This window comes from Dryas octopetala, chromosome 1 (assembly GCF_963921425.1).
Source record: "Dryas octopetala chromosome 1, drDryOcto1.1, whole genome shotgun sequence".
Lineage (NCBI taxonomy): Eukaryota > Viridiplantae > Streptophyta > Magnoliopsida > Rosales > Rosaceae > Dryas > Dryas octopetala.
In genome coordinates this window covers 781358-803412 of record NC_141366.1, presented here as the reverse complement: position 1 = coordinate 803412, position 22055 = coordinate 781358, and the positions used below count along the sequence as shown (strand labels likewise).

The 22055-nt window shown below is 37.1% G+C and overlaps 4 protein-coding genes across 5 annotated transcripts; all 4 read right to left on the bottom strand.

Moving 5' to 3' along the window:
• Positions 1-971: 971 nt before the first annotated feature.
• On the bottom strand, positions 972-3458 carry LOC147296069 (G-type lectin S-receptor-like serine/threonine-protein kinase LECRK3). The gene has a single exon (XM_086256813.1). It carries the CDS (start codon positions 3456-3458, stop codon positions 1083-1085), a length of 2376 nt encoding a protein of 791 aa, XP_086112939.1. The 3' UTR covers positions 972-1082.
• Positions 3459-4578: 1120 nt separating this feature from the next.
• LOC147296068 (G-type lectin S-receptor-like serine/threonine-protein kinase RLK1) lies at positions 4579-7031 on the bottom strand. The gene has a single exon (XM_086228434.1). It carries the CDS (start codon positions 7026-7028, stop codon positions 4608-4610), a length of 2421 nt encoding a protein of 806 aa, XP_086084560.1. The 5' UTR covers positions 7029-7031; the 3' UTR covers positions 4579-4607.
• Positions 7032-8216: 1185 nt separating this feature from the next.
• On the bottom strand, positions 8217-10867 carry LOC147296067 (G-type lectin S-receptor-like serine/threonine-protein kinase RLK1). The gene has a single exon (XM_086247488.1). It carries the CDS (start codon positions 10861-10863, stop codon positions 8443-8445), a length of 2421 nt encoding a protein of 806 aa, XP_086103614.1. The 5' UTR covers positions 10864-10867; the 3' UTR covers positions 8217-8442.
• A 2073-nt stretch (positions 10868-12940) lies between these two features.
• On the bottom strand, positions 12941-21443 carry LOC147296066 (uncharacterized). 2 transcript variants are annotated; one of them, XM_086228717.1, is made up of 7 exons: positions 21021-21443; positions 18376-18446; positions 15215-18056; positions 14891-14955; positions 14495-14562; positions 13321-13407; positions 12941-13227 (listed from the first exon to the last, which is right to left on the bottom strand). In XM_086228717.1, the coding sequence occupies exons 3-7, from the start codon at positions 15479-15481 to the stop codon at positions 13127-13129; spliced, it is 588 nt and encodes a 195-aa protein (XP_086084843.1). In that variant the 5' UTR covers positions 15482-18056; positions 18376-18446; positions 21021-21443; the 3' UTR covers positions 12941-13126. The 2 variants fall into 2 exon arrangements, with proteins under 2 accessions (XP_086084843.1, XP_086084844.1); XM_086228718.1 differs by lacking the exon at positions 21021-21443 and adding an exon at positions 18640-18847.
• Positions 21444-22055: the final 612 nt, after the last annotated feature.

Below are 22055 nucleotides of genomic sequence, written 5' to 3'. Positions count from 1 at the left end.
TTTAAAAACAAAAAATAGTTTTTAAATAGAATACCAAACAGGCCCTAAAATTTAAGAGACTAAGTCATGATCATATATATGGACTTTTGGAGGCAGAAAAAGTCCTTCCCACGGAGCTTGACCTTAAAATATTGCAGAACCGGTGACTAGTGTGGTTTTTTTTATGAGACACTGTCCCTTATTAGAAGGGAAGGCAAGCAATTAAAAAGTAAAGATTATAAGACGTGACAAGAAAAAATATTCCAAGGCTTCCTTTCAGTTAATGTGAAAGATGTTTTAGGACCATAATGAAAAAAACAAGTCTGCATGGCCCAGACTAGACTAGTCACAGTGGGTACCAGACATGAGATAGATGTTTTCTGTCTTGATACTGTGTAACCTTGAGTTGACTGCAGTTTCATGCACGGTAAGGCAGAAAATAACAACTTAGAATTTTCACCGATGAATTAGGACCTAGAAATCACGGCATGGTCACAAAGTCTTGAAAACATTTGTCCATTCTGAGTTAACAGTCTCCTATATTTTCCACGTCTAAAGAAATTGCTGACTAATTTTTCCCTTTTTCTTACTATGGAGAACATGGGTAACATGGCTTGTCCACTTCGAACATTGTAAGTTCATTAACAGTAAAAAGGACTATTGACCCATAACAATAACATGAGTGACCCTTTACTAACTTTAATTTGTTAAACTTCTACATAAATCCACCCAATTTACTCACTATACCTTTACTGATTTTTTTTAAAAAGAAATTCTCATTTTATCTTTAAAATGAATTTAAAAAAAAAAGAAAAAAAAAGAAGAAGAATTAAAAACAGCCAAGGACCCAAACTCCTCACTCGGTTTCCTCTTGGAATGAGTCGTTTTATCTTTTTATATAGCTATAACTGTAAGTTTACAACTAGGTAACAAGTAACAAGTAACAAGAAAGATTATCAATTTATCATTGGCAGGAACAAACAGGACAGGGAACTATCCAAAATGCATACATATTTTATCTCTCTTTTAATGAAAATAAACAAAAGACAACTTTGAGTACCATCCACAAGAACACCTGCAGCAATGGGGTAAATTATATAGTTTCAGCTAACGGAATTAAACGGGCATGGGCTTGGGGGAACTGAAACTTGAACTATTCCTTCAAGCATCAGCATAACCTTCTTCATTGTGGGTCTTATTGAGGGGTCTTCTTGGATGCACCAAATGGCAACCATCACAAATCTCTCAACTTTGTTCATGTCATTCATGGCCTCCATGTCATTTTCAATCAGAGCATCTAATCTGCATTCCCTATAGCAGTCATATGCCCAGTCAGTCAAAATTCCCCTTTCTCCACCAACTTCCACATCCACGTTTCTCCGGCAACAAACAATTTCTAGAAGCAAGACACCAAAACTATACACATCAACCTTCACAGACACTGGTGCAGACCTGAACCATTCTGGTGCAACATACCCTTTTGTTCCTCTGATGGCTGTTTTAGTCTGGGTTTGATTGAGCAGCTTTGCCAATCCAAAGTCGGAAATCCGAGCATTGTAATACTCATCAAGAAGTATATTCTGAGGCTTTATATCACAATGGATGATCCGGGTGCTGCATTCCTCATGCAAGTAAAAGAGTCCTCTAGCAACCCCTAAGGCAATGTGACTTCTTTGGTTCCAGCTGGGTTTCAGATCCCCAAAAAGGAAGCTTGCTATAGTACCATTGCTCAAGAACTCATATACCAGCAACCTGTGCTGTCCTTCATCACAATACCCAATAATTCGGACAAGATTCTTGTGATGTGTTTGGCCTATAACTTTAACTTCAGCTTTGAATTCTTTTTCCTTGTCTTTAAAAACTCTGTCGAACACCTTCACAGCAACAGGTTCTGCATCAGTTTTCCCCTTGTAAACAATGCCACAAGACCCCCTTCCCAGCTCTTCCTTGAATTCTTCTGTGGCTTCTATCAGCTCTTTGTAGGTAAAGCAACGCAAATTGCTTTCCACCAAAGTCTTATCCGGGCCAATTCCTGTGAGCTTCTTCTGGTAGTAGAAGAAGAAACCCAAACATATTGCACCAACCAATATGAAGTTGACAAACACAGAACTGCCTAAGAGTACTGATACAACAATGATCAGAGTGTTTTGATTCTTTGCCACTGGAGCTTGAGGAACTGGGCTTTCTGGGGTACTTCTCCTCAACTTAAGGAAAGCCTTCACTCCGCTGTCCTCTCTTCCATTTGAAAGTGGTAGTTTCTTCTTCCGACAGCTGTTGCCCCTATAAACGGCTGCAGCACATAGGCAATCTTCCAAGCAAGACTTTTTGCAGGCTTCAACATTATAAGGTCTAAACAACTCATAATCAGATGTTGGCCAATCAATATTTGGAAGCTCATCCAAGTAGTTTACATCTTCGTGGGGAGGACTCTGCCCACCATCTTCACAGCCCTGCAGGAAATCTGGCTTGCATCCGCTGTACTCATCCGTCAGATTAAAGAAAGAATACCCCGATGGGCATCTACAACTTGGCCTTTGATCTTTGATTGTGCAAATACTGTTGTAACCACATGGCCCTGTTCCGATTGGCCCATCTATATCCCTGCAGATATTTTTTGGTTCACTTTGCATGACACTCCAGCTTTCATTGGCTGTAGAATTCTTGGGGTGGTAACTTATGCTGAAAACCCCATCAAAATGGAGGGTTGCTCTGAGATAATAGCTTGTAGGTGAGAGTGCCTGTAGTGGTGTGGTGATAAAAGATCTTTGTCCACTTCTTCGTAATATATACAAGTATCCTGACTGATCAAAGATGACCCGGTAACCAGAATTTGTTTTGTTCGCTAAGCCACGAGTTTCACTCATATAGTATGGATCATAAGTATTGTTGCTGGGCAAATTTATGGGATTGAGCACAACACTACCATCTTCAAGCAAACGAAACTGGTATCTTCCCCTTGAGAAGTTGGTTTCTCTTTGCCTAGAAGAAAGCATGCCACCTATGTCCATTACCTGAGTAGGTAACATTGTATCAGTTGGATGCTTGAAGCTCTCCCAAACGATTCTAGAACTTGTGTCAACAAGCATAAAGTTACCCGTGTCGTTCAATACGCCATAGGCTGTTTCGGCAGTTGGGAATTCTGTTTTCCATAACAGTTGATCACCTTGTGGGTGTCTCAGCGCGAGACCATGGCCGGTTAGCTCTACTCTTGATTGTCTTGGCGCAGGATTATCTCCATTTGCATACCAAACTGTGGTTTTTTCAGGTATCTTGTGATACCATATGGCAAGCAAGAAGTGATCATTGTCAAGTTTTTGAAACCCAAATGCAAAATCATTGGAAGGTGAAAGCCACCAAGCAGACTCATCACCTGCGGTGAGATTACTCCCCACACTAATGTTACCATTAGTTTGAGCAATTGCAGAAAAGGGCAGCAACAAGAGAATAAGGAGGGGCAGATGGCGATGAACAAAAGCCATTGATAAATCTATTTGGATCTGTTCCACTCAAAGTGAGCAAATTTAAAGAAGAACAAAATTAAGATTTTGAAAGTTGGAAAATTAAGGGTCTAAGAAGACTTAAAAGTCTTTCCACCATGGCCTTAAAAGTGTAGAACGGGTGACCTGAGTGGTTTGTTGTTGAAATTTTGGCCATTCACCTTCATTAAAAGTAGAACAGTTAACAAGTAAAGCAAATTGACTAGAAAGATTTGCCATGCAATGAATGTAGCCGGATTGAATCATAATTGGACTGTTTTGGCCTGACTAAAGGTGCAACCTAGCTTGTTAAACACGCACTGTGTGTAGTTTCTTACTCTGTAACATTGAGTTGACTGCAGTTTCATGCACGGTAACACAGAAAATAACAACTTAGAATTTTCAATGATGAATTGGCACCGGGAAATTTGAAATATCATTAGATACATAGAAATTTATTAAAGAATGTAGGGACATTATTGGCATTATGGAATGGCCACAAAGGCTTGAGAACATTTGTCCATTCCTATACATTAGACCACGTCCAAAGAAATTGCTGACTAATTATTTCCTTTTTCTTACTGTGGAGAACATGAGCAACATGGCTCGTCCATTTCGAACATTGTAAGTTCATTAACAGTAAGATGGAAAAATCCGATGGACCCTGAAATCAAACTTCACAGGTGCTTCTAAGAGGAAGGCATATGTTAATGGACTTTCGAGCCACTAACTTAGCACTAACTGGGCTGTGAAATATTGCATTCATCATATTCTACACCAAAAACAATATGAAAAAATAAAAAAGAGAAACAGCAGGTAAAGAACGTATGCATTACCTTGTTATTGCCATTTCTCTGTTTTGGTGTATTGATAGAAACAAAGTAGTATACCTCAACATGAAACTTTAAGTTGATCATTTGAAGTTGAAGCTAATTGCTGATGAAACCTGCAGCACTATGTTTTCTTAACAAACCTTAATTATCATTCCCAACAAGATCATAATCTATTATTCTCTTATGAGTAAGGACAAGAAAAATCTAAGTGATCACAGTACAAAACTACAACTTAGTACACTAAAACAAGATTGCAATAAACACGAAAGCTAGTAGTACTGGCAGTTAATCTTTGGCTGTGATACAAACAAAGCTAGATTCAGCCTGTTCTGGTATATGGGGAAGGACATGGTGGAACATGCACTTCCACTACTCCTTCAAGCATCTGCACAACCTTCCTCATAGTAGGTCGAAGAGACGGGTCTTCTTGAATACACCAAATAGCAACCATCACAAACTTTTCCAGCTTCATTCTATCATCCAAGGCCTCAACTTCGTGATCTACAACAGCATCCAATGCTCCTGCTTGGTAGCAATCGTAAATCCAATCCGTTAAAATTGCTTTCTCTTCGCAGTTATTTTCCATATCAATGCTTCTCCTACAGCAAATGATCTCTAGAAGCATAACACCAAAGCTATACACATCAACTTTGGTAGTGATTGGCATGTTCCTGAACCACTCAGGTGCAACATACCCTTTTGTTCCTCTAATGGCAGTAGAAGTCTGGCTCTGGTTCATCATCAAAAGCTTTGCCAATCCAAAGTCAGAGATCCGAGCATTGTTATAAGCATCAAGAAGTATGTTCTGAGGCTTTATATCACAATGGATGATTTGGGTGCTGCACTCTTCATGCAAGTACAAAAGTCCATTGGAAACTCCATAAGCACTTTCAATTCGTTGCCTCCAACTAGGTTTCGTATCAGCAAAAAGGAAGCTTGCCAATGTGCCATTGCTCAAGAATTCATATACTAGTAATCGTTGTTGTCCCTCATCACAGTATCCAATCAGGCGAACCAGATTCTTGTGATGTGTCTTACCAATTATGTTCAGTTCCGTCTTGAATTCCTTCTCACCATCTTGTATCACACAGTTTAGCTTCTTCACTGCCACTTCTATACCAGAACCAATTTGTATTATCCCTTTGTAAACAACTCCAAAAGAACCCCGTCCTAATTCTTCCTCGAATGCATTTGTAGCTTCCTGAAGCTCTTTGTAACTAAAAGAACACAAATTTGTGTCCAAATCATTTTGAGTAAAATTTTTATGTTTCTTCCGGAAAATGAAGAAAAATCCCAGATAAACAGCAGCAATTACCAAAAAATTAACAAAGATAGAGGTACCCAAAAGTACTGATCCCACACGTATCAAAGTGTAATGGTTCTTCTTCTTCTTATCGTCTGGACTTGGAAATTGAGGAACTTGAATAGTTGAATTATCCTTCCTGAATTTGATGAAGGTCATTGCATGAAGACTACCATCCACTCTCCCATTTGAGAGAGGTAAATTCTTTTTCCAGCAGGTTTCATCTCTGAAAATAGCAACAGCACACAAACAATCTTGAATGCAAGATTCACTGCATTTGTCTGCAGTAAAAGCCTTCAACTGCACATAAGCTGAGGTTAGCCAATTGGTGTTTGTTAGCACGTGAACATCATATAGATCTTTTGTGGAAGTAAGCTTATCTTCTTCACAGCCTTGTATGAAATCCGGTTTGCAGCCCCCGTATGGGTCACTTGGATCAAGCAAAGAGTACCTTCTTGGGCATTCACAAGTTGGCCTGTGATCTGCTTTGAGAGTGCATATACTGTTGAAACTACAAACACCAGGACCTGCATCAACATCAATATTTAGGCAAATATTATCTGGCTCTGACCAAAGAGGAGTCCAGCTTACATTGCCAATGAAAGTCTTTGGATGAAAATATTGAACAAAAACCCCATCAAAGTTGAGAGTTGCTCTAATGTAGTAGTCCCTTTCTGGGACTCCTTCTCCCATTGTGAGAGTGAACTGTCCTTCATTCTCTCTCAGAAGATAAATATAGCCTGAGTCATTGAAAACCAATTGTATAGCTGCACTACCTGCCACTGCAGGCCCTGAGGTAGTGCCGGTTTGATAGTAAGGACTGTAGGCATATCCTGTTGGCAAGTTTATGGTGTTAAGCACAAGATTCCCATTTTGTTCCAAACGCAGCTGGAACTCTCCTTTCGAATAGTTAGTCTCCGATCTTCGAGAAGAAAGTTTCTCTCCTCTTTTAATTACCTGTCCAGGCAATATGGTATCAGTAGGATTCTTGAAGGTCTCCCATAACTTGTCTGACTTGTCATCTACAAGAACAAAGTTGCCGGTATCATTCATAAGCCCATATGCAACAACACCAACAATGGTTTGAGATTTCCATAGCTCTTCACCCTGAGGACTAGTAAGCACTAGTCCACTTTTAGCAGTCAAGTTCACAGTTGATCGCTTTGGTGCAGGCCTGTCTCCATTTGCATACCAAACTATGGTTCTCTCTGGTATCTTAGCATACCATATAGAAAGCAAGAAAAAATCACTGTTTTCAAGTTGCCAAAATCCAAAGGCAAATTCACCAGATGGAGAAAGCCATGAGGAGTTACCTGCAGTTGCAGAGAGAGAAGCGCCCACTGCTACAGTACCATTTGTTTTGGCAAACACCGAAATTGGTAGCAGAAACAATGAGGAAAGCAAAAGCAGCCGTACAGTAAATCCCATTACTGCCATTTTTTTTGCAACCACCGATGTGGTTAAGCAATTACCATTTAAAGAAACCAAATTCATACATTTTTTTTTTTGGGTTCCATTGGAAGGGATTCTAATCCTAATCCTTCCAAACTCATTTTCTCACCCGCCCTCACCTTAACTTAAGGGCCAAAATTAATACCAATTGGAGATTTTAGAAAGGTGGAAAGTTAAAGGTCCAAGAAGAATATCAATATCAAAGTTGACAAGAAAAACTCAAAGGTGTTTGATAAGCTGGCCGGCCTTGGTCAAGTTTACCATTCTATTAACATTGTTGCTGGATGGAATCAATGAATCATAATTGGATTAGTTTTTCTTGACTAAGAAGGCGCACTACTGTATGCAGTTTCATACTTACAATGAGTTGACTGTAGTTTCATGCACCATAACACAAAAGTTAATGAACTTAGAACTTCCACTGACGAACTGGAGCCTAGAAATTTGAACCATCTTAAGATAGCTAGCTAGATGGAATCACCAATTAATCTAAAATTAGTTGTGATGATATAAAAATCTATTAAGAATTTAGGACAGTATTTGCATTAGGGAAATATATGTACTTTTTTTTTTTTTTTTTGTTGTATATAACCGTTACACCATGTGACCGATACTAATCAATTAGGGCGGTGATCACAGAGAATCTATCTCAAAGGCTTAGATCACATCTGTCCACTTTGTGTTAAGACTTCTATATAGATTATAGACCACGTCTAACGAAATTGATGGCTGATTATTATCTTTTTTATATATAATATATAGCTTATCCCTATGGCCCAAGAGGAAGGAAACCGAACCATTGAGCTGAGGCTTTTTTTCTTAATCCGAAGAAAAGGCCCAGATTTTGATCCAACCAACTCACGTGGTAAAAGAGAAAAAGGGCCCAATATACTTTACGACGTCGTTAAGGCAACAGGCTCGCCGTTCCCATTTCCAAACCCTAACCCTAATCTTCACTTTCGCAATCACTCGCCTTATCAGAAGATCACCTTCATCCATTTTAATGGTCAGATCCAGATGCGAGCATATGGCTGATAATGATTGACTCTCTTTTGATTCGATGAAACAGCTGTTTCCTTTAAAAAGTAAAATTGTCATAGTAATAGCTAAGCTGGGATGTGAAATATTTACATTCATCATATCAATATATTATACACCAAAAAAGTCAATATGAGAAAACTGAAACAGAGAAAAAGTAGGTTAAACAAGGTATGCATGCATTGCCACTTTTGTTGTTGCCATTTCTCTGCTTTGGTGTATAGCTAGTAACACATTCCTAATAGGATCATAATCTCTTATTAAGTAGAAATAAAATCCACTAAAAAAAGATTGATAACAAACACCAAAGCTAGCTAGTACTGGCAGTAAATATTTGGGTACAATACAACCAAAGCATGTATCAGCCAGTTCTGGAATATGGAGATGGACATGGTGGAACATGGACTTCCACTACTCCTTCAAGCATCTGCACAACCTTCCTCATAGTGGGTCTAAGAGAAGGGTCTTCTTGCATACACCAAAGACCAACCATCACAAACCTTTCCAGATTCTTTCTATCATCCAAGGCCTCAACTTCATAATCTAAAATGGGATCCAATACTCCTCCTCGGTAGCAATCATAAACCCAATCCGTTAAAATTGCTTTCTCTTCGCAGCTATTTTCCACATCAACGCTTCTCCTACAACAAATGATCTCAAGCAGCACAATACCAAAGCTATACACATCAACTTTGGTAGTGATTGGCATGTTCCTAAACCACTCAGGTGCAACATACCCTCTTGTTCCTCTAATGGCGGTGTGAGTCTGGCTCTGGTTCAGCATCAAAAGCTTTGCCAATCCGAAATCAGAGATCCGAGGATTGTAATAATCATCAAGAAGTATGTTCTGAGGCTTTATATCACAATGGATGATTTGGGTGCTGCAATCTTCATGCAAGTACAAAAGTCCTTTGGCTACTCCATTAGCAATTTCAGTTCTTTGCCTCCAACTGGGTTTCACATCAGCAAAAATGAAGCTTGCCAATGTGCCATTTCTCAATAATTCATATACTAGTAATCGTTGTTGTCCCTCTTCACAATATCCAACCAGGCGAACCAGATTCTTGTGATGTGTCTTACCAATTACGTTCAGTTCCGTCTTGAATTCCTTCTCACCATCTTGTATCACACAGTTTAGCTTCTTCACTGCCACTTCTATACCAGAACCAATTTGTATCATCCCTTTGTACACTACTCCAAAAGAGCCCCTTCCTAATTCTTCCGTGAATCCATTTGTAGCTTCTTGAAGCTCTTTGTAACTAAAAGAGCGCAAATTTGTGTCCAAATCATTGTGGATAAACCTTGTATTTCTCTTCCTCAAAATGAAGAAAAATCCCAGACAAGCGGAAGCAATGAACATAAAATTAACAAAGACAGAGGTACCCAAAAGTACTGATCCCACGAGTATCAAAGTGGTCTCTTTTTTGTTCTTGTTCTTCTTATCTTCTGGACTTGGCATTTGAGGAACTTGTAGACTTGAATTATGCTTCCTGACTTTGATGAAGGCCTTTGAATTAAGGTTGTCATCCACTCTCCCATTTGAGAGAGGTAACTTCTTTTTCCAACAGGTTTCATCTCTGAAAATAGCAACAGCACAAAAGCAATCTTGAAAGCAAGATTCATTGCACTTGTCTGCAGTAAAAGGCTCTAACCACGCATAATCCGAGTTTCGCCAATCAGTATTTTCTAGAACAACAACATCATAAAGATCTTTTGTTGAACTAAGCTCATCTTCTTCACAGCCTTGTATGAAATCTGGTTTGCAGCTCCCATATGGGTCATTAGGATCAAGTAAAGAGAATCCTGTTGGGCATTCGCAGGTTGGCCTCTGATCTGATATGAGAGTGCAGATACTGTTGTACCCACAAACACCAGAACCTGAACCAACATCAATATTTAGGCATATATTATCTGGTTCTGTCCAAAGAGGAGTCCAGCTTACATTGCCAGTGAAATTCTTTGGGTGATAATATTGTGCCAAAACCCCATCAAAGTTGAGAGTTGCTCTAATATAGTAGTCCCTTGGAGAGACTCCCTCTCCCCTTGTGAAAGTGAATTTTTCACCATTTTGTCTCAGAACATACATGGAGCCTGATTCATTGAAGACCAATTGTATACCAGCACTAGATGAATTCGATCCATCGGTGCCACTTGTGTAGTAATTTTTGTTGGGATGCTCTGTTGGCAAGTTTATAGTGCTAAGCACAAGATTCCCATCTTGTTCTAAGCGTAGCTGGAACTGTCCTTTTGAATAGTTAGTCTCCGATTTTCGAGAAGAAAGCTTCCCTCCTCTTTCAATTGTCTGCCCAGGCAACATGGTATCACTAAGATTCTTGAAGGTCTCCCATAACTCGTCTGAATTGTCATCCTGAAGAACAAAGTTGCCTGTATCATTCATAACCCCAAAGGCAACAACACCATTAATGGTTTCAGATTTCCATAGCTCTACACCCTGAGGACCAGTAAGCACTAGTCCACTGTTAGCAGTCAAGTTCACAGTTGATCCCTTTGGTGCAGGGCTAGCCATATTTGCATACCAAACTATGGTTTTGTCTGGTATATTGGCATACCATATAGAAAGCCAGAAAAGATCATTGTTTTCAAGTTGCCTAAATCCAAAGGCAAAATCACCAGATGGAGAAAGCCATGAGGAGTTACCTGCTGCAGTTGCAGAGAGAGAAGCACCCACTACTATGTTTCCATTAGTTTGGGCAGACACAGAAATTGGTAGCAGAAACAATGAGGAGAGCAGAAGCAGCCGTACAGTAAACGCCATTGTCATTTGCCAGCACTAATTTGGTTAAGCAGTTACAACATGGGTCACAAATGTGCCGTATTAGGTAGCTATATTGTTCAATGAAGCATGGCCCATGGCCAGGTGGCCTTTTGTTTCCTTGTAATATATGGAAGTAGATTCGTATACAACATTCAGGTGCAAATGTGTGGCTTTAATTTTTTGACCATGACTGAAATGCACCATGGATGTGCTGGACACTTTTGGAACCACTCCCAGGTACCAACGTTTTCCTTATCGCGTTTTTATTTTTATTTTTGTAATTTTTTTAGAATAACGTTCAATGCATGATTACTCTTTTCAACAACTCAATTTGGAAGTTAAACATGTCATTTGACCGCTATGGATATTTAATTTTTAAAATTTTCTTGATTGACCCGTGTTCAATTCTACAATTTTACGTACCCTTAGGATCAAGTCCTTCCAAGTCCTAGCAAGTAGCAACCCCAATATACAAATAAGATATATCGAGTCTGACTAGAGGTCTTAAAAAAAGACAAAAAAGAAAGTACCACATTAGATCTTCCTACAACCAGGATAAAACAAATTAATAAAAGTAATGAATATGAGATGTTTTGCCTCTTTTTGTGTCTTTCTTGTCTTCCCACATATCTGTTATACTTAATAATTTTTTATGGTAATCCCCCATTTTTTGTCAAGTGATTGTAATAAATTCCAAGTCTAATGGTCAAAATTCAATAGTAAGACACAAAGAGAGCCAAAACAAAGAGCGGTAAAGAATGGTGGTGAGCATCTTAAAATCTTAATTCTTAAGTTCAAATTTTCCTTTCGCAATATCCAGATAGAAGAAGAGGGGTATAGCTGTAAATGAGTCAGAAGGGAGGTGCTGTCAAATCTAAATATAAAGTTCTGAGTGTAGAAGTAGGGACGAATTGGAAATATAGAAGAAAGAATCAAACAAAGACTACAAGTGTACAAGTACTTGAGACGTGGAATGGGAGATGTATACTTTGACATCTTCAGTGAAATGTTGTTATGACTTATGACGTGTGAGGAGATCATTAGGCACTCGTGATTTATGAAGCTTTCCTCTCCTATCAATTGAACCCAATTCTGGAGAGTTCAAAAATTGTCACAATGTTGCCTGTTGTACATAACATCCAGGTAATTCTGCTGATGTTTTCCTTAGCTCTCTGCTGCGAGCATCAGTAAGCCCCAGCCCGCAGTCAGCAGTAAGCTCCATTGTATACCCCATGGGAGCTCCTATATCCATTGCCCTATCAGACTATGGTGCCAAATATCTATACCTTGGCATACCAATTCAGTACAAGGCATAGAGTGAAGCAGAAATCGGTAGACGAAGCAATAAGGAAAAGAACAAGCCAAAGAGTAAAAGCCATTGTGGGAAACCTATAATTCAAACAATCACAAATGAATTACAGGAAATGTCATCCTAGGCAAGTTTATTTATGAACTATGGAGATCAATGTTGCTTCCTCGAATTTTGAAGACAATGCTTATTCAACCCTTGAACTATGCATGGACTATGAGAAAACGTGGCATACTTTGAGTGGAATAGCGAGAAAATATTATCTTCAATAGTAAAACAATATATATATATATATGTATATGACATGACTGAATGTTGCTTCTCTGCAAGCATCATTTTCCTAAGGATCAAGACATGTTGATGCATGCAACCCAATTTCATTCACAGTCATGCCATAACTGGACCAATCTTGCTTTGGACCACCCTGCCCAAAGCTTCACAGTCTCCCTACATATGCATTTAATATGCATGATTGAGACTTTAAATGGTAAATATCTGATATACTGTTTGGATGTACGTTACTATGGGAGACAATAGATACCTAGTTATCAAGCTATTTTCCACCTATTGAAACCTCTCCAAAATATTCTCATATATACTTCTTTAAATTTTAATAGGTAATATCTACTTACATACCTTACGGTCCAAACAGTATTGACCTTGATAACAAAGGCTGCACGAATATAATTATTTACCTTGACAATTATCCATCAATATCAAAAGAGCACTCATCCATAGAATCATATTATTCTGTGGATCAGAATCACACAACTAGTATCATATTCTGCCACTAGCTAATTAAACTGCATAATCCACAATCCACAATTCCTTAATAATCTCAGAAACAACAATTCCACTAGGAAACAGAAACACACATACAAAATAGAAAAACATTGTTTCAGTCCAAATGAAGTTGCTAAAAGTTGCCTTAAGCTCTTATTCATTACCATAAATTCGCTCTTATTCATTACCATAAATTTCGCTTAGAAGCCTAAACCTTCTCCTTTGCTTCTTCCTTTTCTCATTGCAGACATTCTTTCTCTTCAGTTCAGGGGTTTCATCTGGTAATCAATAGAAAACAGACATACAAAATAGAAAAACATTGTCAGTCCAAATGAAGTTGCTAAACATTGCCTTAAGCTCTTATTAATTACCATAAAGTTCGCTCAGAAGCCTAAACCTTCTCTTTCGCTTCTTTTTCTCATTGCAGATGTTCTTTCTCTTCAGTGCAGGGGTTTCATCTGTTTTTCCATGGTAATAAATATAAAGCTTCAATAAGAAATGGAAATTAATAATAGAGAACCTATTAATGACAAATGCTTTGGGTATATTCTTTGGCTAGTTTATATCTTTCCTTTGAGAGCAAAACAAACTAAATTATTTGTTTCTTAAATAAAGTTCAAGTAGATGAAACATAATAAAGCAAGACCGCAAAGGGAGAGGATATGGAACTATAGGAAAACAAGAGGCAATCTTTTCGTACAGGAAAATATCTCCTGTTAAATATCATGCGAGATGGTTCCCATAACCAGCAATAACGAACTAGCAAAAAAACTACCTAGTATGAAAACATGCATATTCCATCCACAACATGTTTCCATAGCATGTTAGAAATGGTGGCATAGAAGTGGACGTGAACATCGTGACATGCAAAGCAGACCAACACCAATCTACTTCCTCCTCAAGACTCAACACAGTACATCATAGTTTTAATGTTCATATACCAACAAAAACAATGTGTAAATTTTTCTAGAAAGATACATTGAAAAATAGCTTACTCTAAGACTATCCTAAACATCAATAAAAATGGATCTTCTCAACAAGGTTTATCCATGGGATAAGAAACGGTCGTATCTGACCTTTGTCTCCTCGCTCCCTTTTTTCTTTGGGAGTTGAAAAAAGCATTGTCCTAACCTAATTTGAAAATCATAATGGAATCAATTAGTTAACCAATTCCATGGCTCTCTTTTGCCCCTTGCATTTTTGGAATAATCTCCAAAACATGGCTAAATATCAAGCTAATAGAAGGATAGTCTCTGATGGGGCTATTGTCCAGGTGATACTTCGAAAGGTTTTAAAAGATTTTTTCTATTTTCTAATATCTTTATCATGCTGCCAAACAACCCAGACGAGTTCACATAGTTTATGATGGGCTCTTTTTAATTTATAGTCATATTAGGTTTAAAATAAATTTTCTGTGTTGAGAATTTTGTACAATGATATGCCATTAAGGCTTCAAAATCATACTCATATACTGAGTGCTTGATGCAAAATTCATAAATTTTCTGATAACCCGAACTCTTCAAAGAAAATGACAAAGCAATATACCTCGTTCAGAAGATACTGGAGCTACAATCTGTTCGGTAAAGACAGCTGCATTTGAGATTTGACTTTTCCTGTATGATCACCAATAAGGCAATTCATTTAACAATGCTCGTTACGTGTAAACAGTCATTTAATTGTTCTCATACTCAATAAAATAACTAGTTTCCTTCAAAATGTCAGTTTGAATTTACTATAATGTACTTTAAACTTTACGTGCGTATTGCATGAGCGCGGGAACCTTGTTTTGATATATATGCAAAAGGTTAAGAAGAGATGGTCCCTTCATAAAATCAGATGGACAAGACGATACTGTCTCGCTGTCAAGGTCAAGCACTAAAAAATGATGGGGATGATGCCCTACTCAAATAATTTTTATAGATTTGAGGAACAAAAATTTACGTTTGAGTAGCACAGAAATCTGATGTGTCCTCATCAGCATCTTTTACTCCACTTCCTGCAATGTCCTATAGGAAAAGATTATGGAACAAAATTAGTTAACAAGTCTATAGACCGATGAGTTATGGCTGTTTCTCCAGCCAGAATTTCAAAAAATAAATTGCTGCCTGAGGGGATTTGGTTAAGAGGTATGTATACCTAGCTTCTAGGGTTCCAACAAATAATAAACTGTAGAACCACCAAAGTAAATTGGAGAGGCAAAGGAGGTAGTATAGAACAATTAAAACTAAAATAAGTTAAGATGAGCATGGATTTGCTCATACTAACCACGGGCTTTTGATTGTTAACAGAGTGTTCCTCCTCCGCAGATGATATTTGGCAGGACCAAAAAAAGGCATCATAGGACATTTTGGGGCATCCATCCTTTACAGCTGAAGAAGGCACATCGCTGGGCAAAGAATGTGGTGCTTCATTATTACCAGCTACTTGTAATGATGAAACCTCTTGCTCCTCTTCCTGTGGTAAGGGATCTTCTGATGAATCAACTGAGCTTGGTGGAGGCGAGGGACGTTTCCATAACCTTCTGATTCTCATTTTCAAAATCCTCAGAGAGCACACAAAAAAAGAAGGATGATTGCTTCAGAAAAGTACAGATGAGTTCTTATTTGGAGAGTGGAGATGTTACAGGGAATAATGAAACTCCTTATTCTTTTCTTTAATAAATATGGAGAATGATTCTCATCTAATGGCTGGAGTGTAATTAAGTAAAAGAGTGTTCAAACTATCTTTCAGTTCCCCTCTTTTTATTTCTACATCTGTAGTGGCCAAAGATTGACAATTGTTGCACTCCTACTCACAACCATATGTATTTTTTCCTGAACATTAGTCGTACACTCCTACGGACTTAGTATTATGGTTACACCTCTTGAGTTAATGTAACTTATAGTTTCAAAATGGAAAACAAGCACCCAAAAGTACATTCATGGATAGCAACAACTCCCAACAGATTTTATAAAATAAAATAAGAAAACACACTAAGGGATATGACCTCATTGTATACAGCGAAATTCCTATGGTTAGATCATTGTTTCAACTAGTGGACTTGAAGGAAAAGTGTCCACCATGAGATAATTACATGGGAAAGGCCCAATTTCTCAAGTGTAGACACATACCGAGAGAGAGAGAGAGAGAGAGAGAGAGAGAGAGAGAGAGAATAGACTTATTAGACTGGTTTGAATGAATTTCTCCATGCCTTACACATGGCAGATGGTTTGGCATAAGGTGAGAGATAATTACATGCAAAAGGCCCAGTTTCTCAAGTGCAGACACATAAAACGAGAGAGAGAGAGAGAGAGAGAGAGAGAGAGAATAGACTTTAACTATGGTTTGAACGAAGAGTTCTCCATGCGTTACACATGGTGGATGGTTTGTCCTAAGCTCACGTTATTAGGTACACATGGCGCCTTTCAATTGTAAAGAGTAAGAATTATCTATGAGAATGGATGTCATTAAATATTGATATCTGTATTTCCATTTAAAGCATAGAAGAAAATCCTAGAAGATATAATCATAAATTTGATATAAAATGGCAATTCTATATAATAGGTAACTTAATAATGATTACATCTAAGCTGTCCAGTAAGCAACAGGCTGTTTCTGTACATGTCTCTGCAAAACACAAAGGGCAAGCCATCCAAGAGTTTAAGACTGATATTTCAAAAACTAAATAAATTTAGATGCCTAAACTGGCCGTTCTCACTCAGCATGAAGTACTTACACTAAAGAAAGACCAGTCTCCAGTCTTTTTTTTTTTTTTTTTGTCAGTAAAAGAAAGACCAGTCAATAACTAATGATTTTATTAACTTTCATATGCAAAGTCCATGCTAGAGGGCTAACAAACCACAATGTTTCTCCTTATTCCAAAGCAAGATAGCAGACATCATTCATCTTGGAAAACAATTAAAACCACTTGGGTTAAAAATTTTAAATGGCAGTCTTTTATTAATATGGGCTAGCTCTATACTGGTACTTATAAGAAGCACTTTCCCTTTCTAGTCAATGGCTTTTGTTTACGTTTCCTCAATCTAGTCTTCACTTATATTTTTGGAGGAAATAATTGTATATTTACATACATATATGATTGACTCAACACTAATTTATTTGAAAAGGTATTCTTGATTATATATCAGGATATACATAGCCGTCTTTGTTAATTCGTCAATAGATTCTCATGATCTTTCGATTTATGGCTTTCATACGTCAAAGGTCATAAAGGGATACATTTAAAATTCACAAATGTATTATTTAGGGCATGATGATGCATCAACTAGAGCAAAAACAAAACAGAAGCTAATGCGTTAGTTTACCACTAAATGAGATGTTGTTACAGTTAGAACATTATTTAATTACCATGTGGCTTAGTATTGTCATTACAGTATTAAATGCAGCAAATCCTCAGCTTTTGCAGCACCTTACAAAGACAGTTCGAAAACAACCAACAATTTAATTGAAACAACAGATTAAACTATTTTTCTAACCGGTAAGTCTAAAAGCATGGGTCAGCGTCCTTGGTACCTTATTTTAAACTTTGTTAAAGGCTTAAAGCTAGCATCAAACCAAAAAGATCTTTCCCTTAATCTTGGCAGTTATGTGATCAGTAACAGGCAGAACTATAATTATTTAGAAGATTGAATATGATCTGAAAATATAAACGGGGTAAGAATGACCATTTGACTATAATTGATTCAATCCACGGTTCATAATTTCAACTAATTAATTTGAACTAAGTTGTAGGGGAAGGACTCATAATCAAGACAAAGCAATGTACTTGCAAAATATAAAGCTACCTATCACACTTAGACAAACTCTACCAAAGTTCTTACAATGGTATAAAACATATTGAGGCAGTCGCTATTTTTCTACACTAACTGACTGCCCGGCTGATCTTCACCCTCTTTGGCCTACCCCTCTTAGGCTTTGCCATTTCGATAATCCTGCTTTATTAAATCTTTAGCTACAGATTTCTAACCTGAGAGAGGGAAGGGGGGGGGGGGGAGAGAGAGAGAGAGAGAGAGAGGGAGGGAGGGAGGGAGATTACCCTTAGTTTGGCTCCGATGATTGATCAGTGGGCCTCTTGCAACCTCTTCTTGGCTTATGCTTCTCCATGAACCTTCATTGTATGATTATTATTATTATTTACTTTCACATATAGGCACATGCACATAGCTCCTTTGTACACATCAATATGCACAGGGAAAATTTTATTTTCGCCATCAATTTATGAGTATCTAAACTACGAACATGAAAATGTGGAACTTCTAGTTCATCATAACAGAATGCAAAAGGGAACATTCATGTATGGATCAAACAAATAAAATTAGAAATGTTGTTGGAGTCATCATAGATGTTAATGGAAACATATGTTTCCCAAATTTGAGTGAAAGATTTCAGGAGATGCAAGAGATGAGAAAAGACAAGAAATTAGTTACCCAGGAGAACTAGCACGTGAAGAAAATTCTTTCCTTTTATCTGCTTCTCCTTCACCCTGACCTTGTGAGGCCTAAATGGACATGAAGTTAAAATCATACACTATGAAGCATTAAGTAAATATTTACAAATTGAGTAAAGCTTCTCAGGTGTTATGAAGCTTGAATAAGAATATGTTAAATGATACATAGTCAATAACAAAATTGATATGAGGCTTCATGACTTCAATAAATTGCAAATTCCTAAAGTTAAAAATGAAAGGTTACCAGATTTGTATGGATTTGCATGCAATGTTTCATATCTTTCTCCTCATCAACACAGTTCAAAGGCCTAATTTTTGTACTTGTTGGTGTTTCCATTTCAATATCATGCAATTGATCCTCCCTTGAAACTTGATCAGGAAACTTTTTTATTGGATAGCAGGACCATCCAATGTGTCTATTCTCTTCTTCAACCAAAATCAGACCTAGGTATGACCTCAGGTAGAGTTGGCTAAGAGAAATTAGACCGACTATTTCAAATTCTCATCTCTGTGTAGGAAATTTATATGAAGAAAGGAAAAGCAAGAATTTAGAGTTAAGACTGTGAAGTTTGCAGAGGGATGCTACAAGGCGAATGCTACGAGGAAATTCAATACTTAGCCTGTACTGTAGAGTCCTAGGGGAGAGAGAGAGAGAGAGAGAGAAACTAATTGTAATGTGGAACTTTTTGTTGTTCAATAATTACGTATACATTGCTCAAATGCATTCATTACATAATTATATACATTTCCAGTTTGGTGAATGCTTCATACAGAACATATACGAGAGATGGCCAGATTAAATGACATTTTGCATATCTATGTCCCAAAGTAAAAGTCTTCAGAAAGAATGGTATAATTGTAATGCTAAGAGCAACCCATTTCAGTGTTAAAAATATCGGATCTGAAAACCAAACTTCGCTCAAAAGTTAGATTTTCAAATTTAGTAGATAATACAGCTATCTTAAAAATGGAGACAACAATACTTCAGCACTAAAGGAAGTGTACTGGAAATGAACAAGCAAGTACCATAAATGTATTCATCAGACATGTACCCATAGCAAGACTTTTTCTTTTTGGTTAAATGTGAGTTATTAATTATCAAAATAAATTTAATTCCAAAAAATCTTCAATGCTTTAGAAAAGAAGATACCTTACTAATTAAACAGCACCTCAGCCAACATAATCAACAAGTAATCTAGTCCCGAGTTCATTACTATTTATAGGTGCAGTTGTAAAGCATAAACAATTGGCATGTTCTTACAGAAACACAATAGTCAAGCGACAGTTCCAGACTGCCAAGAGAGATCATTGAAAGTATTACCATGTCCATTTATAAAGCAAGTGACATATTGAGACATTTTTCAGGCCAAGTGAAGCAAGTCAGTGTGCTCAAGGACAGAACTTGGAACACCATTAGGCCTTGAGAATTTCACGATTGGTTGAAAAATTAGTAAAAATACTTACCATGTATGTAGGTCAAGTGCACAATAACTCAAATTCCAAATTCAGTATTCAACCCTGCATAAAATAATAACTGCAACATGCTACAACTACAATCACTGAATTACTAATGCTAACCACTGTCAATCATTGAGTCTGATTTTAATCTGTGGTAAAAAAGGGTCCATTTTCATACCCGTATATATGTTATGAATAATGTAGACTTCCTTACAGTTATTCTTTCACACCCTACCAACAGTTCCTATGTTTTGCTTATTTAGCTATAAAAATCAGTGTACATTGAAATTAAGGAGGAATATCCTTGCTTTCAAAATAAAACACTATCCAATGTAACAAAGAATATAAATAAAACATACCAATGTGGGGCAAACATAAGATAGCTATAGTAACCAATGTAATACAGTTGTCCCTGTACATTATTACCTTTTCACAAAATACAGATTTGATATCTGACAAGGTACTTAAAATTTGCAAATGGAAAAAATTCCCCTGGAGCCCCTTTTGCTAGTAACTAATCCAATGAACTGAGAACGTAAACAGAACTTGTTCTTGGAGATATACAGAATTTCTACGGAGCTAATATAAATTGACTGTTATCAGTGAATTAAAATTTGTACAAATCAAATGGAAGAATAATTTTGAATAATGTGTCGATAATTTCATTCACTTTTCAATTTCTAGCATCTGCAAATGGCCAAAATTCATGCCTACTCTGCTATCACAAGACCGCATGTCCTAATATTCAGAGGCATCAGACAGAAAATGGCTCACACATACACTTCAAGAACTTTGCAGGTAACAAGAAGTACAAATTGAAGGAAGATCAATTATATACATGGTTACAAACAGTAGCAAAATGATTGAAATGTAAGAGTTGCCATTTCACCATCAACTCCCAACATGAAACTGGCAATTTTCTAAGCAAATCAATACTATTTCTAACAATTTCTTACAGGGTTCTGTAAATACAGTTTTCTTTCATCTCCTCCTAAATCTAATACTAAAAAAATCAAAAAACAATTGCAAACATTAATAACATATGAATAGAAAAGAATAACAGTAATTAGAACAAAAAAGAAATAATTTCTAGGGATCTGATCCTCCTACCTATATAACAGTAATAATAAGAACACTGCAAAAATGTTGAAAGTGAATGGGATTTACATTCTCTTTCTTTTTGAGATCCATACACAAATGTCGTCCCGGATTATCGGTTCTGGGTCGGATTCGATTTGCTCGGCGGTGCCTTCCTTAAACTCGCCTCTACAGATTTCTTGGGATCTTCGATAGCTTTGTTGGGCTTGTTTTGATTTGCAGAAAATGAGGCAACTGAAGCTAGCAATCTTCTGGGTTGAGTTCTGTGTCTCACATCAAGTTGTGACTCTTGGTGCAGTGACAGTGGACAACATGTTAGAATGTGCATGAGAATCAACGCAAACAAGGCAAGCAACACTCGATGACTGGTTTTCATGGTGGGGTTTGATTGAAAGAAAATTGAATGTGGGGATAATGAGGAAGATGAAGTAACAGGGTATAGAGGCTATACATACGAAGAGTTGTTTCTAAAAGAAGCCCAAAAGTGGCAGTGCATGCTTTGTTAATTGTTATGTGTAATTTGGTTAACGAATGAGTGTAATATATAGGTAACTTAACCGAACCACATTCTTTCCCATATAAAGTTATAAACCTGTTTGGTGGCTAACTGGCTAAGTTAAAATTGGTACTCGATGGTAAACAACTAAACATGACTCCTTTTATAAAATGAAAATTTGGAAAATTTCGTGAGCTCGATTCGGTAATAGATTATGATCATGATAGATTTAGAATTCAATTTGGTATGAATTTTTATCTTAAAATGTCTCGATACAATTTAAGAAAATATCTCACTTAATATATTCAATAATAAACAATCACTTATTTGATATGAGACAATTTTATTTGATCCACAATTCTAACATTAATAAGTGTAAAGTTTAGATTAATAACCTGAAAATACTAGAGTCCCACCTCACTAACATGTTCTTATATTTTACAGATTCTTCTTTGTTATGTAATAGGTTAGAACTTGGAAACAGCAGATCATGTGATGTTGAATTAATTGTCATACTTCTTAAAACTTCTCTGCAAACTTGAATATTTTACAAAATATCTCATGTGACTTATCACATGAGACGAAATCAGACGCCTCATTCTCTGTGC

Excerpts from the sequence above, each read along its gene's own strand:
- LOC147296066 (XM_086228717.1), bottom strand. The coding sequence starts at position 15,481 with ATGAGAATCAGAAGGTTATGGAAACGTCCCTCGCCTCCACCAAGCTCA. Across the intron at positions 14,563-14,890 it reads GATTTCTGTGCTACTCAAAC|GAAAAGTCAAATCTCAAATG; the intron begins GTAAATTTTTGT and ends GTGATCATACAG. Across the intron at positions 13,228-13,320 it reads GCTTCTGAGCGAACTTTATG|ATGAAACCCCTGAACTGAAG; the intron begins GTAATTAATAAG and ends ATTGATTACCAG.
- LOC147296069 (XM_086256813.1), bottom strand. The coding sequence starts at position 3,458 with ATGGCTTTTGTTCATCGCCATCTGCCCCTCCTTATTCTCTTGTTGCTG.
- LOC147296067 (XM_086247488.1), bottom strand. The coding sequence starts at position 10,863 with ATGACAATGGCGTTTACTGTACGGCTGCTTCTGCTCTCCTCATTGTTT.
- LOC147296068 (XM_086228434.1), bottom strand. The coding sequence starts at position 7,028 with ATGGCAGTAATGGGATTTACTGTACGGCTGCTTTTGCTTTCCTCATTG.